We start from the raw sequence: 15,141 nt of genomic DNA on the forward strand, positions 1-15,141 counted from the left end.
TAATCATCTTCTTACCACCTACCCCGTGTAGTATACTTTGTCAGCATAGGGTAGATAACGCATATGGAAACTTCAACTTTATAGAAACTTGATAATGACAAACAAGTAGAGCTGTGGGGTATAAAATCCTGGGTTCTTCCATCTCAGGCACACTTGCTTGAATAAACTCAGGAACTCACAGCTCTGCCTCCTTTCTTGTTTCAAGGTAAGAAACATTTAAACTTTATTCTTGTTTATGTTTCACTTGTTATTTCTTTGTAATTATCGTCTAGAATATGTTAGAGTTAGGTTTCAAACATTCCTACGATATTGTAGCACTTTTTAAATACCTATCATTGTAAATGCTAGTTCTAGATAACCGATAATTCTTAGGCACTATCCAGGGATATTTATTTATGCACATTGCGTCGTGGGCTCCTCAAGTTTTATGTTTTTCATGTACAGACGAATATTTCTTTTCTATGTTTCGATACACATATGTGTATTCCCAGTCCTTGTCTAGTTTCATTCATGTTTGCGTGTTAGATCTGTATATGCAGGTTAGATTCCCGTTCAGTAGCCTAGATTCTAGTAGCTTAGTCACAAAAACAGTTTCGCGAGTTTATACAATCATTTCCAGCAAAGATGAATTTATATGTAGGTCAGTTACTCTGTATTTTACAATAGTCCGCCGATCAAATAATATACGCGCTCACAGTATAGGTTACAACAGCCAACATTGTATTTTGATATTTCACTTACATAAGTATTTGAATAATGATGTATTAAACGTTCCGTTCCGCACAGCAGTTAATGAACTATAGGCACTACATGCTGTAATTAAACTGTTGGGCGCTCCACTCAGTACTTGTTCTTTGCAATTATTGTTGATGATTAATTTATCCGTCAGGTTATGTTATTTATCAGTACCGTAGTTACTCAAGGATAGGTTGTGTTATTTGTATTATGTTTCTGTAAGCAGTTACCGTACCTACCCTGTTGTACCACACATTGCTTATATTACCTGACTTAGATATAAACTGTATTAGGATATCATTAATTACTATTTCTATTATTGTATGTGATTATTATGTATGAACTGATGTATATTGAATGTCATGCAAGGACACTTGCTTGAATAAACCCTGGATCTCACAGCTCTGCCTCCTTTCTTGTTTCAAGGTTTCAAGGCTTGCTCCCTATAGCTAATTCCCCAAATCGAGGCCTGACAGCACCTTTAGCACACATAGCGCTAAAGGTCGTCCTAACGGACACAAAAAGAAAAGCTGTCTTAAATGTATGAAGTCCATTTCTGATGTCCCCGCCGTGATACTGCTGGAAAATTGCTAAAAGAGGCGTAAAACTAAACTCACTCACTATTTCCGTGTCGCCCTCTTCACGGGTAACCAATATATTTCAAAACAAAATCGATACTGAAGCATCATCACACGAACTGAAGTGGGGGCTTCTCGCCATGAGTCAGGATAAGTATAAAAATGTCAATTTTACTTTAAAAATTACATATTTTTACCTATCCTGACTCATGATCTTTTGCTTGTAGAATCCGACGGATAGGTGGTGGGTCAAGCCACTTCGTGGATTCATCAGCTGTCCTTAGATACCTCCTGTATCCCCCCCCCACATGGGAACTGCGAAACGGCATTTCCGTGATCCTATTTTTCCAACTTCCGTTATAACTCGGGGGGGACCACTTTCTTGTCTTACTTCAATCTCAGACAAGTTGAATCATGTTGATTCATGTGGCTACAGATAAACTAGCATCTTCCTATTACAAGATATCTTATAACAACCAATAGATTATGATAAGATCTTTATCATAAATGAGTTGCGACCCCTTCACGTACAGGTAAGATCTTTACCCGTACAGGATCTTTAATCACTCGTGCTAGCCTGTGCTAGACTGTGCTGATGGACTTTCAAACTAATAATTTTTCCTAGTAGAAGTCAACGTGATAAAGGGTGATATTTTCAAACTCAGCGCCTTTGATGAACCGTTAGTTGCTGTGCTACAACGAGAGGCCGAAATTGGTGAATGCCTGAGACGTCTTCAGTGGCTATGTCTTGGAGTTAGTGGTTGGCAAACACCGTGTCCGACTTCCAAAAGCAGCCCTCCATAATTGTTGGTATAGAGCAATTTCCGTGCAGAGCCAGTGTTGACGCAAGTGCTCTGACTTCGTGTTGGTTGGAAGCTCTAGGAGGTTCTAGTCCTGCTGCTTTATAGGCTCTCAATATGACGGCTCTCATCCAGAACGATATGGTCGTTCTTGAGACTTCTGCTGATGTCTCTTAATAATGGGATGAATAGGCGCTTGATTTTTTGTCTCCTTGTCTCAGTCTTTTGAAGGGGCGGTGGGGTAGCCTAGTGGTTAAAGCGTTGGCTCGTCACGCCGAAGACCCGGGTTCGATTCCCCACATGGGCACAATGTGTTAAGCCCATTTCTGGTGTCCCCCGCCGTGATATTGCTGGAATATTGCTAAAAGCGGCGTAAAACTAAACTCAGTCAGTCAGTCTTTTGAAGATATATCTTCAGGGCTCTGACCGGACATAAGGATAGGTCTTCTATTTCCTCTGGGTCGAGGATTGTAGATAGCGCTGGTACGTGGAACTGACTATCTGGCTGACCAGGTACATGTAGTTGGTTCTTGGCAATGAAGTCCCTTCTAAGTCCTACATGAACTGCAGCATGTTGCCCCCTGTCGAATGTGGTTCGACCAAAGTCCAGCGCATGTATCTCTGATATTCGAGCTGCCGTGTCTAGCGCAAGCAAGAACAGAGTCTTCTGTGTCAGCAGCTCGAGGGTAGTCTGGTTTAGAGGTTCGTAGGCATCACTCGTAAGATGACGTAGAATTACATTCAGATCCCAGGCTGGAGCTCTGAACTTCTTTTGCTGGTCCTCCAGTTTAAAAGATCTCAGCAGAGCAAGTAATTCTGGTACTTTCGTCAACTTGATGCCTGTTTTCATGGTAATCACTGTACTGATGGCGGCAAGGTATGTAGATAATGTCAACCTTTCAGATGTCTGGTCTGTCTAAGATGACACAGATATTCCGCCACTTGAGGATGAGTAGCTTTCATCGCAGTGAAGCCCTTCCACCTTGCATAAGTCTCAAACTTCAGCCATTTGTCATCATACAGGTTACGAGAAGATCTGCATAACACTAGTGTTACTGCCTTGGCTGCCCTGGCGGAGTATCCTCTTTTCTTCAAACATGTTTTGATAAGGTCCACACGTGTAGCTGGAACATTGTCGGGTTCCCGTGGACTTGCTTGGTGTGCGGATGTATGAGTAGGTTCGGCAAATCTGGTAACTTGATTGCTGGACTTAGGAGATCTTCTATTAGGTCTAGGGACCATACTCTCGCTGGCCAGTAGGGCGCGACCAAAGTCAGTTGTAGCGCCTGAGTCTGTTTGATCTTCAACAGTACTTCTGGAAGTAATATCGGGGGTGGAAACGCGTAGGCGTTTAGTCCTTCCCAAGATATGCTCAGTGCATCTGTTGCCCAGGCTTGAGGATCTGGAACTGGTGAGACAAACGTCTGTAGTTGTTTGTTGAACCTCGTGGCAAACAGGTCTATGCAAGGGGATCCTATTTCCCTTATGATGAGCCAGAACGCTTCTGGATGGAGCATCCATTCCATAGGTGACGGGTGCAGTGGTCGGGAGAGAGCGTCTGCAAGTACGTTCTTGGCTCCGGGTATGTGACACGCCTTTATCCAGATGTTTGCTTCCTGCGTGATGTGGAACAACTGGAATGTGAGCTGTAGCAGGCTTGGAGACCTTGTGGATCCTTGCCGATTTATGGAGAATGCCACTGTAGAGTTGTCCGTTTGGACCATCAGCATTCTGTTGTTCAACGAGCTCGACCATGGTTGTAAGGCATTGATCACAGCTTTCATCTCCAGCAGATTGATGTGAAGATGCTGCTCTATTTTGGACCACCTTCCTGATGCAACTTGATTGTTGAGATGCGCACCCCATCCTTGCATCGAGGCGTCAGCATAGAGATGTGTGTCGAGGCTGGCTCTTGTAAATAGGTCCCTCTGCAAACGTTCGACCTGTGCGTTCACCACAGTAGATATTTCTTGAGGTTGTCTGGCAGCAAGATAGGGTCGACGCTGTCTAGATGTTTTGTCAGGAACCGTTGCAGCGGTCTTAGTTTGTAACCGTCCTGTGCGAGTCAAGTCCTGCGCTGAGGTTAGTAGACCGAGTAGAACTTGCCATGATCGTAGTGTTAACGGAGAGATGACTGCTGGTGGAATCATGGCTTGTATCTTGACCCAACGATCTTCTGGGACGACAATACGATTCTGTGTTGTGATAAACCTTATCCCCAGAAATTGCAGATCTTGTTTTGGTTCCAACTCTGACTTCATAAGGTTCACCAGCCATCCTAGTTGAGTGAGCAACTTGATTGTGAAGTTAAGCTATAGTCTGAGTTGACTGGCATCTTGGTGAACCTGAATTCCGTCATCCAAGTAGAAGGCATTGCGTAGACCTCGATGATGTAGATATGCGACTATAGGCTTGGGTACTCGTGTGAATAGCCACAGAGTCGAAGATATTCCAAACGGTAGGACGTTCCATTGGAAGTGCTGCTCTCTGAATAGGAATCGTAGATACTTTCTAGATTCGGATTATGGAGATGTGTAGATACGCATCCTGCAGGTCTATGCTGGCCATGTAATCTGCTGGACAGACGAGTAGTCTGAGTTGAGGTAGGTGGATCATTCTGAACCTCTCTGGTTTCAGTAGATAGTCTTTGTTGAATTTGTGCATGTTGTAAATCAGTCTGAACTTCTCCTTGGAGTTCTTCTTGAGTACTAGATTAATTGGGGAATAGAAGCCTGGAGTGAGATGATGCTGATCTATTATCTCTAAAGCCTCCCTCATAAGTAGTGAGTCGATGGCTTCTTGTAGTTTGTCTGCCTGTTCCTCTGCATAGTTGAAGACCATTGGGCTGAGGGTTAGCGGAGGTGTGGCTTTGAGTTGTACTCTGTATCCTTCTCTTAGTACTTGGGAGACGTAGTCGTCCTCTAGTATTAACCAATTCTTCCAGTACCTTTGTAGACGTCCACCCACTGTCGACAGTTTTACAGGAACGGCTGGGGGTGGAAGACTCCAGTCATTCCAAACCTTGATATCAACGTCTAATTCCTCTGGATCCTCTGGGAATGCGGCCTCTCCCTGAGTTTCCTCTGTAATTTCCGCATGGGCGACGAAAAGATCCTTTGCCGCCTCTGAAGCTGGGGTACTTCTTCTCCTTTGCCTTCTGTATGCCGGAATATTTGGACTTGCTGTTATACTTTTGAGAAGTATGACGAATGAAGTTGGCCAGAGTAACTATGGATTTTATAATCATAACTTCTCTAGAGTCGTGCGTAGCTTCCTTAGCTGCATCCTCTATTTGTCCTCCAAAGATAGTAGGCGCCTCCCATGGAGCTCTCAGTAGTGGTTGGGTGAATCTATCACTCCATGAACAGGATGCAAGTAGCCCTTGTCTGCGTAGTAAAGTGAGACCTGCAGATATAGATGCCAGATGGTCTGATAAATAGTATTGGTCCTTCTTCTGTGTTATGAGGGCCGAATATATCATTCTATCCTCTTCCGAACTTGAGTTCTGGAATTTATTGATCAATGCTTCATTGATGGCTCTGGACCTGGCCAACCTGAAGAAGGATCTCCTTGTAGCAGTATCAAGTTGAGATAACTTTTTGTCTTCCACTTTATACATCTTGTTTCGGGAGTCATTGACTAACTTGATGTTATCATCCCATTCAGGCGCCTTTGTAAATGGATCCATATGATGTAAGGGGAATCTCTTCTCATTAAATGATAGTAGATGTTGACTCTGGTACTTGGATGCTTTCGCTAAAGCTGTACGTAAGTTAGAGGGTACCTTGGATAAAGGTTCAATCGGAGGGATAGTGACGGAGTCGAAGTCGTCATTACGAATCCTATAAGTGTAGACTTCATCTTTATCCTTAGGAGACTCCAAGTTCAACCCGTTGGCAATCCATGCTGTAACCTCTGAGTCTGGGAAGACGAAGTCTGCTTGCTGATCCAAAGTCTCCTGAATATTAGTGCTAGGTCTCTGCGACTCATCCATCTGCTAACCTGTATCCCTTCTCGAACCTTCATCATCCTTTCACGAACCTCTATCTGAAGATTCCTCCCTATGCAAACGTCTATCTTGAGGGTGCTCTCTTTGCGAACCTCTATCTGTAGATACATCTCTTTGCGAACCTCTGTGATGTGAGCTATCCCTTCGCGAACGTCTGTCGCCGGATGTATCCTTTCACGAACTTCTGAGATGTGAGCTGTCTCGTGATGAGTGACTTCGCGAACGTCTGTGAGAGATATGATATCTCGATCTAGAGCTGCTAGGTGTAGGAGATAGATCTTTCAATGTTCTCGAACGTTGAGGGTTCGCAGATGTAGAACTGTGAGTAGGCATCTCATCTCTTCTATCCTCTTCCAAGATGACAGAGTCGTCCGACTATGGAGACCTTCGCAAAGGTGTACTTTCGCCAACGTAGTCTTGAGACGTAGTTCTATGAGGTGTAGGTTCGCACAGGTCCGTAGGTTTGCGCAAACTGTCGGTAGATGAGAAGCTTCGCCGAGCCTTCGCTTCTTCCTCGAACCTACGTTCCATCATGGACATCATCTGGTTGGTGAATTGGCTCATAAATTCGCCCGAATAAATGGTTCTGCATTGGTTGAAGCTGCTGCGGTGCAGACGAAGCGTTCGTGAATGCTGATGAGTTCTGCGCCTCAACTTCACTCCGTTGAGAAGTAGGTGGTAGTTCATCAAACAGCTGGCCTGCTGTGACCGTTGCTGGGGACGATCTAGTAGTTGTAGAAGACAATTGAGTTGCTGATCTCATAGGTACTTCGGGTAGAAGTAACGGGGGGTCATCAAAAACGTCTACTTCATGTGGAGGTAATATCTCTTCGTTGAAGGATTTCTGCTGCATTGATTTACTAGCACGCGTAGATTTACCCTTCGATCTGGTAACAGATGTTTTCTTCTGCAATGTAGAAGAAGATGACGTCTTTTTCTTAGCCTGAGACGGAGTCAACTGCGTTGAAGTCGATCTCTTCTTGCCCCCTTACCAGCAGACTGCCCCCTGAAGATTTGATAAATCAACACAATAAGTACAGCGCAAGCTGGAAGAACATGGTTTTATGCACGAAGGGCACTGGGGGTGAGGATCAGCCACGGATAACCTGTGCCTGCAAACACTGCAAGATTTCATGAAATGTAAACAAAGTTACATAACGATGAAATAAAGACACAAATACAAATAATTTCTACAATTTTTTACATATAATACATAGTAGTTATTGCCAAATCCATCTACAGCGTAATTTTAAAAAATAGAACCTAAATAAAAAGGATATAATGCCGTATAAGGGACTCCAGTGCTCGCCCAACCATCTGCTTGGGCAAAAAGGGAGAGAGTGACAAGTAAGGCTGGTCACATGACTGTTTGCGCAGGAAAAGGGCAAAAGGGAGGTAACTCGTGGGTGAGTGTATTTTTACGTCCGCTTCGGGAACTTCAAGGGATTCAAGTGTTCCACTAACATTCGAAAAGGAAAGGGAGATAAGCAAAAGATCATGAGTCAGGATAAGTAAAAATTGAAAGTTTTGACTACTGATTAGATTACTGTTTTCATCACGTCAGTCGCGTCTTTGAAATATTGTTGGGAATTGGTTGAAATCTCACAATTGATGATTGCTTCATTACCAATGAACAATCATCGAAACAAATTGGTCAGCGTCATTTTTCAGATTTTCCTATCAACGTTGTTATTGTAGATATGTATAACATGATGCAACTTGCTACTTGAAAGTGATGAGTAATATATCATGAACATTATCTTTCTGGAGTCTTCAAGAAATATTCAGTCATGACTTTTCAGTTAATGAAGTGAGTTTTCTAAGAATTAAACAAGTTTTCAAGCCCTGACAACTTCTAGGATATGTTCCATCTTCAAGTGTTTCAAACACTAAAACAGTAATTGCAAATCGTTTGTGTTCGATTATGAGAAAATGTGATCGATAGCTTGGTCGTTTGGTCACTGCGACCAATCTTCGATTATTTCAACTAATCGGAACACCACTACTTTGAAATGACAGAAAATGAGTTAGTAGATTCTATCTAAGATGATAAATCGTTCTAATAAGACACCATAACTGGGAAAGGTAATTGATAAGTTCTGAGTGTTACATAGACGTAACCGAAAAACTGATAAATGAGTTATAAATGTCACAGCTTCCACTTTGCTAACGGTGTTCAGGGGACTTTATCCATATTTCCAAGAAGACTTTCTCTTGGCAGTCAAAAGCGTTCATCTCATCTGCTCTGACGTCATCGTTGGAAACGACATGGGTTTCGAGTTTCTGTTTGGGAACAGAAATAAGTCTGTCGGGGCCATATCAGAAGGATTTCAAAACAACGGTGGGATATTAGTCATGACAATTATTTATTTGTGGACTGGTATTGTTCTGATGGAAGAGCACACCTATTCTCAGCTTCACACTTCTGGTAATCTTAATTTCATGTCACAGAAGTGAGTGAGTGAGTGAGTTAAAAGTTTATGTCACATCAGCATTATTTCAGCCAAGGTTTGAGGAAGAACGTTGGTTCCTTTTATGGACAGGTGAATAGAACTGCAGTGTCTGCCCCAAACTTAAGATTAATGGAGAGTCGTGGTGGAAAGAACAACAGTGTTGTTCCCTAGGGGAGAAAAAACAAGATATTTCGACAGTGTGGTTGGGTTCTCATAATATCAATGACAGGTTTGTCTAGTCCGGATATTTTACAGGGTGTTTTAATACAGATTCAATATTTCTGTATAGAGCATTCGGAAAGAAATTCACCACAGCATCCTGTGGATGTACATCTTTGTCGTCCAACATGTCAATCATAACAACATATATCAGGTTTCCATATGTTTATTATGGTTCCATTCTTCACACAAGAATCACTATATACACCATATAAATACTGTTACATATGTATATTACATACAACACATGTTAGTGCATCGTATGGCAATTACTACATCAGCATGTTTGCATACACAAAAGGTCAGCTTCCCACTCTGTACACCCAAACATATCTCCATCACCTGGCCACAGTAAGCTCAGGACCCCATGTCACGACCTCAGGCCCCCAGGCTTTCCAAATATACAACCCTGGTAAATCCCTGCTGTCTGTCCTCAGACAGTGACAATTCACACAACTACCTGTTCATCCTTTTGATCAGCTGGCTCCAGTTTACAAAAGGAAATGTTTGGGTTGGGTCTTCCCTTTTAACATGAAATATGGGCTGATTGCATTCCAAATACTTTCCTATATTTCATGATAACATAACCTTAAAATTATCATCTAGACTGAGTGGAAGCAAGGTGAAATTGGTTACAAATATTTTGGGAAAAGACATAAAAAAATTTTATTTTGTTTATGAAACTTTAGCCCATAGAATGACATATTCTATTGTCCTGCACTGTTGTGGAAAGTCCAGACTGTCTGTACAGCACAACACAGAGAGCCAGTGTGAGATTCCATGTTTCTCATTTTGGATGATAAGGTACTTCTCATGCAGTCTTCAACTTCAGGTGTGTTACTATGACAGCAGCTTGAGGACTTGGTCTGGTGTTCTGGGGACAATGCCTTGTGGTTCCTTGTACTCGTTGGAAGGGATGTAGATGGCGCTGTACATCAGCTTGTATGCTTCACAGATGAGCTGGGCAGACTTCTGCTTCACGTTCTCCCTGGCAACACCAGAACATGTAATGAGGTAAACAGTGAACAGGACGATTTTTATCATAAATCAGCGATTTCAAACTAGTCATCACAAATATATTATCTCACAGACTGAAACACACAGAGCATGACAGAGACCATATTATTACAGTGGAAGACATGCTGTAAAATTGGGTAAAATTCCTACTCATATGACGACGCGTGCATGCGTTGTTACTCCCAGACTTAAGCAGAGTACCTTGAAAATATATTTTGTTACCAGATGCCCTTCCGCTTCGGGCGTCTGAACAATTCTTGCTATCAGGTTACTCAGATGATCTGAAACACATTATCAGGGAGTCTGAAACATTCTAGATTTCACATAACTTTTGACCTATTTAAATGACATCCATCTGCTCCGATGACCTTCAGAGTGACTCATTAGTCCTGCATAAATATTCACCCATCATAAAGGTCTATGGAGTGAGTGAGTGAGTTTAGTTTTACGCTGCTCTTAGCAATATTCCAGGAACATCACGGCGGAGGACACCAGAAATGTGCTTCACACATTGTACCCATGTGGGGAATCGAACCCGGATCTTTGGCATGACGAGTGAACGCTTTAACCACTAGGCTACCCCACTAGGTTCACCTGACCAAGGCACTTGTTGGTCTGTCAACATGACGCTCAGTAAAATATAGCTCACCTGCTCACTTGTTGGTCTGTCAACATGACTGACCAAGGCACTTGTTGGTCTGTCAACATGACGCTCAGTAAAATATATAGCTCACCTGACCAAGGCACTTGTTGGTCTGTCAACATGATGCTCAGCAAAATGTATAGCTCACCTGGACAAGGCACCAGCTGAACGTTTCATATGATGATCAGTGAATGAATAGTTCACCTGCCCAAGACACTTGCTCGTCTGTAAGTGTGATGATCAATAAAGGAAATAGCTCACCTGACCAAGGCACTCAACAGTAGACTACACTGGGGCAAGATCAGAGCATCAGGACTGGCAAGGTAACTGTCAAACTTGTTCTGGAATGGAACAGAAAATCGACCTAAATTACCATCAAATAACGCTTGACCATAGGCGGATGGAGGTGGGGGTGGTGGGGGTGCACCCCCTTTGTCCTGAAAGGTTTTTAAATGACAATTGAAACTCTCGTGAAAATGAAGTGTGCACCCCACCCCTTTCTCAAAAAGATGTATCTGGCCCTGCTTGACCATGGGTAATGAGGAACTGAAATTTTGTATTGATATTGAACTACCGAAACAGACCTAACATGTTTGTTATAATCTGACATAAACTGATAATGCAACATGTACATCATCGACAGTGTACCAGATTCTATTCTATAGTGATTCATACAACAAAGTAGAATTTAGAGCTGTGACGATGTATCGTAGTATCGATAATCATGATACTTTATCTGACGATAAATATATCGATACATTTTTTCGTATCGTGATATGTATTGCTGACCTTCAAATTGTTAATGTTCATCAGATATTGACGGTTATGTCAAAATTTCTTGCTATTAACATATAATTTTTTAAAGAAAATAACTAAAGAAAGCATATCGTGATATGCTTAGAATCGAATCGTATCGTTTCAAGATATATCGCGATACGTATTGTATCGTCAAATTTCTGTATTGTCCCACCTCTAGTAGAATTGGGTAGATATGTTGTTTCCTCAAAATGTTAAGTAGTTTCTAACATAAAACCTCAACATGTCTTAATCAAGTATTTAATATCTTTTTTGCCTCTTTCTGATAAGTGAATTAAGAAAAACACAGTGTTTCATTTTATTCTTTCACATTTCAATATTTTTATGAAGGCAAAGCAAGTTTTAAAATATTGAGCCCTCTTTACAAAACACAAAGTTACAAACAGCTGTCCAATCAAATAACACCAGTGGGTGAGACAAATCTGTGGAGATATGGAGACAGCGATGTTATTTTTCCAACGAGCAATGATAGTGAACAGGTCCAGGACTATCATCATTATAGACTAAGGTGAGGGGAAATAGGGATTACTGTCTCATTCAAGGTCATTCCCTCTTATATATAGCTTGTGTGTGTGTGGCTGTTTGTTTTAGTCAAGCCAGTTTTATAGTTCCAGGTCACTAAGATTCTACACACAGTTTTACTAGGAATACCACACTTACTAGACACTCCTTGTTACCCCTGTGGCTGCCAGGTAGGGTAACAGCAAGTCACCACAGAGTGGAGATGTAATGGTAGGGTAACAGCAAGTCACAACAGAGTGGAGATGTAATGGTAGGGTAATGGTAAGTCACAACAGAATGGAGATGAATTGGTAGGGTAACAGCAAGTCACAACAGAATAGAGATGTAATGATAGGGTAACAGCAAGTCACAACAGAGTGGAGATGTAATGGTAGGGTAACGGCAAGTCACAACAGAGTGGAGATGTAATGGTAGGGTAACAGCAAGTCACAACAGAATAAAGATGTAATGGTAGGGTAACAGCAAGTCACAACAGATTGGAGATGTAATGGTAGGGTAACGGCAAGTCACAACAGAGTGGAGATGTAATGGTATGGTAACGGCAAGTCACAACAGAATAGAGATGTAATGGTAGGGTAACAGCAAGTCACAACAGAATAGAGATGTAATGGTAGGGTAACAGCAAGTCACAACAGAATGGAGATGTAATGATAGGGTAACAGCAAGTCACAACAGAATAGAGATGTAATGGTAGGGTAACGGCAAGTCACAACAGAATAGAGATGTAATGGTAGGGTAACGGCAAGTCACAACAGAATAGGGATGTAATGGTAGGGTAACAGCAAGTCAACAGAATAAAGATGTAATGGTAGGGTAACAGCAAGTCACAACAGAGTGGAGATGTAATGGTAGGGTAACGGTAAGTCACAACAGAATGGAGATGAATTGGTAGGGTAACAGCAAGTCACAACAGAATAGAGATGTAATGATAGGGTAACAGCAAGTCACAACAGAGTGGAGATGTAATGGTAGGGTAACAGCAAGTCACAACAGAGTGGAGATGTAATGGTAGGGTAACGGCAAGTCACAACAGAATAAAGATGTAATGGTAGGGTAACGGCAAGTCACAACAGAGTGGAGATGTAATGGTATGGTAACGGCAAGTCACAACAGAATAGAGATGTAATGGTAGGGTAACAGCAAGTCACAACAGAATAGAGATGTAATGGTAGGGTAACAGCAAGTCACAACAGAATGGAGATGTAATGATAGGGTAACAGCAAGTCACAACAGAATAGAGATGTAATGGTAGGGTAACGGCAAGTCACAACAGAATAGAGATGTAATGGTAGGGTAACGGCAAGTCACAACAGAATAGGGATGTAATAGTAGGGTAACAGCAAGTCACAACAGAATAAAGATGTAATGGTAGGGTAACAGCAAGTCACAACAGAGTGGAGATGTAATGGTATGGTAACGGCAAGTCACAACAGAGTGGAGATGTAATGGTATGGTAACGGCAAGTCACAACAGAATAAAGATGCAATGGTAGGGTAACGGCAAGTCACAACAGAATAGAGATGTAATGGTAGGGTAACGGCAAGTCACAACAGAATAGAGTTGTAATGGTAGGGGAACAGAAAGTCACAACAGAGTGGAGATGTAATGGTAGGGTAACGGCAAGTCACAATAGAATGGAGATGTAATGGTAGGGTAACAGCAAGTCACAACAGAATAGAGATGTAATGGATAATCAAGGATGGGATATTCCTCACCATGCCCGACTTGACGGTCAGTGTATCCATCCCCTGCATGACTGAGAGAGGCCCCTGTGGGAAACAGTGAAGGAAAGTAGGTCAGGGTCATGTAGATAACAGTACCTATGTAGATATGCAATTACTCAGCATTATGCTAAACAGGAACTAGAATGAACCTGTTAACTGCAAAATGTTCTCCTTGCCTATCTTAACCATGGAAATAATTAAGAAATAATGACTTCGCTATTTTGTATCAAAAATCATGTTTGTATTCATACTAAATTGATAATACAGTAGAACATGGTTATAGCGAACACAGATATAGTGTACAAACGGATATAGCGAACAAATTTCAACAGTCCTTTATAATATCATTAAAATTATACGTGAATAACGAACTCGTGAGTAGCGAATTAACGGCTATAGCGAACTGATTAACTACCCCCAAGACCCAATTAACGACGTGATTAGCGAACTCACTCAGTGTCAGCTCAGCCACTTAGCGGTACAGTATACATCAATCTTGTTGGCGGTGAATCAACATTGATTGATGGTCATTAATTAATTAACCCATTCAACAACCGTTTTCCTCGACGAGGACGGTATCCATTGCCGTAGTATGATTGGCTGCCTTAGGTCACGTGTCTGATTTTGACCAATCACGATCCTTATAGCAGACTGTGGCGAAAAAGCGTCATTAGAAACCAATCTTTATCCAATAAAATCGCTTTTTACAACTGTGAAAATACTCTCGGCGAGGGTACAGTGATATTGTTGATGTTCCAGAGCTGTTGAACGATACCAGACACCACACGATTAGCCTCGCATGTTATTCATACAAAGCTTCGAAAACGGAGGTATTTCCCGTTGTTGTGTCTTGTTAACGAACGGAAAGCCTGATTACATAAAAATGAAAATATAAAAGAAAAAGGCACGGGCATGTTATGACATGTCACAAATGGAAAAAAAATCGCTACAGTTTTTGCTTCTTTCGTGGTTTATCTGGACATTATAAATGTAAGCTTGCATTTTCATTAAAAAATAAATTTATTTAAGTTGTAGTTGTATTATTTCAATTTTATTATAAAATTGGAAATTTTAACTATAAATTGTATATTTATATACTTATCCTATCTCACGACTTGCACCTCTCTCTCTTCATTCGACCATGAGTGGAAACGAATTAAAACTTTGCTCCAGGCCTACCTTGTCCCTGTCCCCGTGCTGTGCGTGCCTTCCTGCCTCAGTCATGCTCACTAGTCCATGACAGCACGAGGCATGCGCAGTCCTCACCCACGTGATCACCTCACATACTCATTCTCGATCTTGGAGCCATAAAAGGACAAAACCGGAACGGTGGTATCTATGTAGTGGGGAGGTAGGGAGGGACTTTATCGCGTGAGATAGGATAAGTATATAAATATACAATTTATAGTTAAAATTTCCAAATTTTTAAACTTATCCTATCTCACGACTTGCACTTATCCCACGGTAGGAAGGTGGGTCATAGATTACCCGAAGTTCAAGCGATAACAGCTAAGCGTTATGCCCAAACAACCGTGAGGAAGCAACTACAAGGTAGGCCAATAACTACCAAGTTACTACGTGCGAGGGTTAGTGCGAACCCATTGACTTACTAAGCACAAGTGCTC

General features: G+C 41.8%; 1 protein-coding gene across 1 annotated transcript in view; it reads right to left on the bottom strand.

The window, feature by feature from the left end:
• Window positions 1-8,944: 8,944 nt before the first annotated feature.
• The window catches only part of LOC124252947 (conserved oligomeric Golgi complex subunit 6-like), a 54,372-nt gene continuing 48,175 nt past the window's right edge, over window positions 8,945-15,141 (bottom strand). Inside the window, 3 exon segments of the mRNA XM_046686636.1 lie at window positions 8,945-9,782; window positions 10,716-10,795; window positions 13,508-13,561. Coding sequence (XP_046542592.1) covers window positions 9,635-9,782; window positions 10,716-10,795; window positions 13,508-13,561 — 282 coding nt within the window. The 3' untranslated portion in view covers window positions 8,945-9,634.

Source organism: Haliotis rubra, unplaced genomic scaffold, assembly GCF_003918875.1.
Source record: "Haliotis rubra isolate DU_JTF1 unplaced genomic scaffold, ASM391887v1 Scf53, whole genome shotgun sequence".
Lineage (NCBI taxonomy): Eukaryota > Metazoa > Mollusca > Gastropoda > Lepetellida > Haliotidae > Haliotis > Haliotis rubra.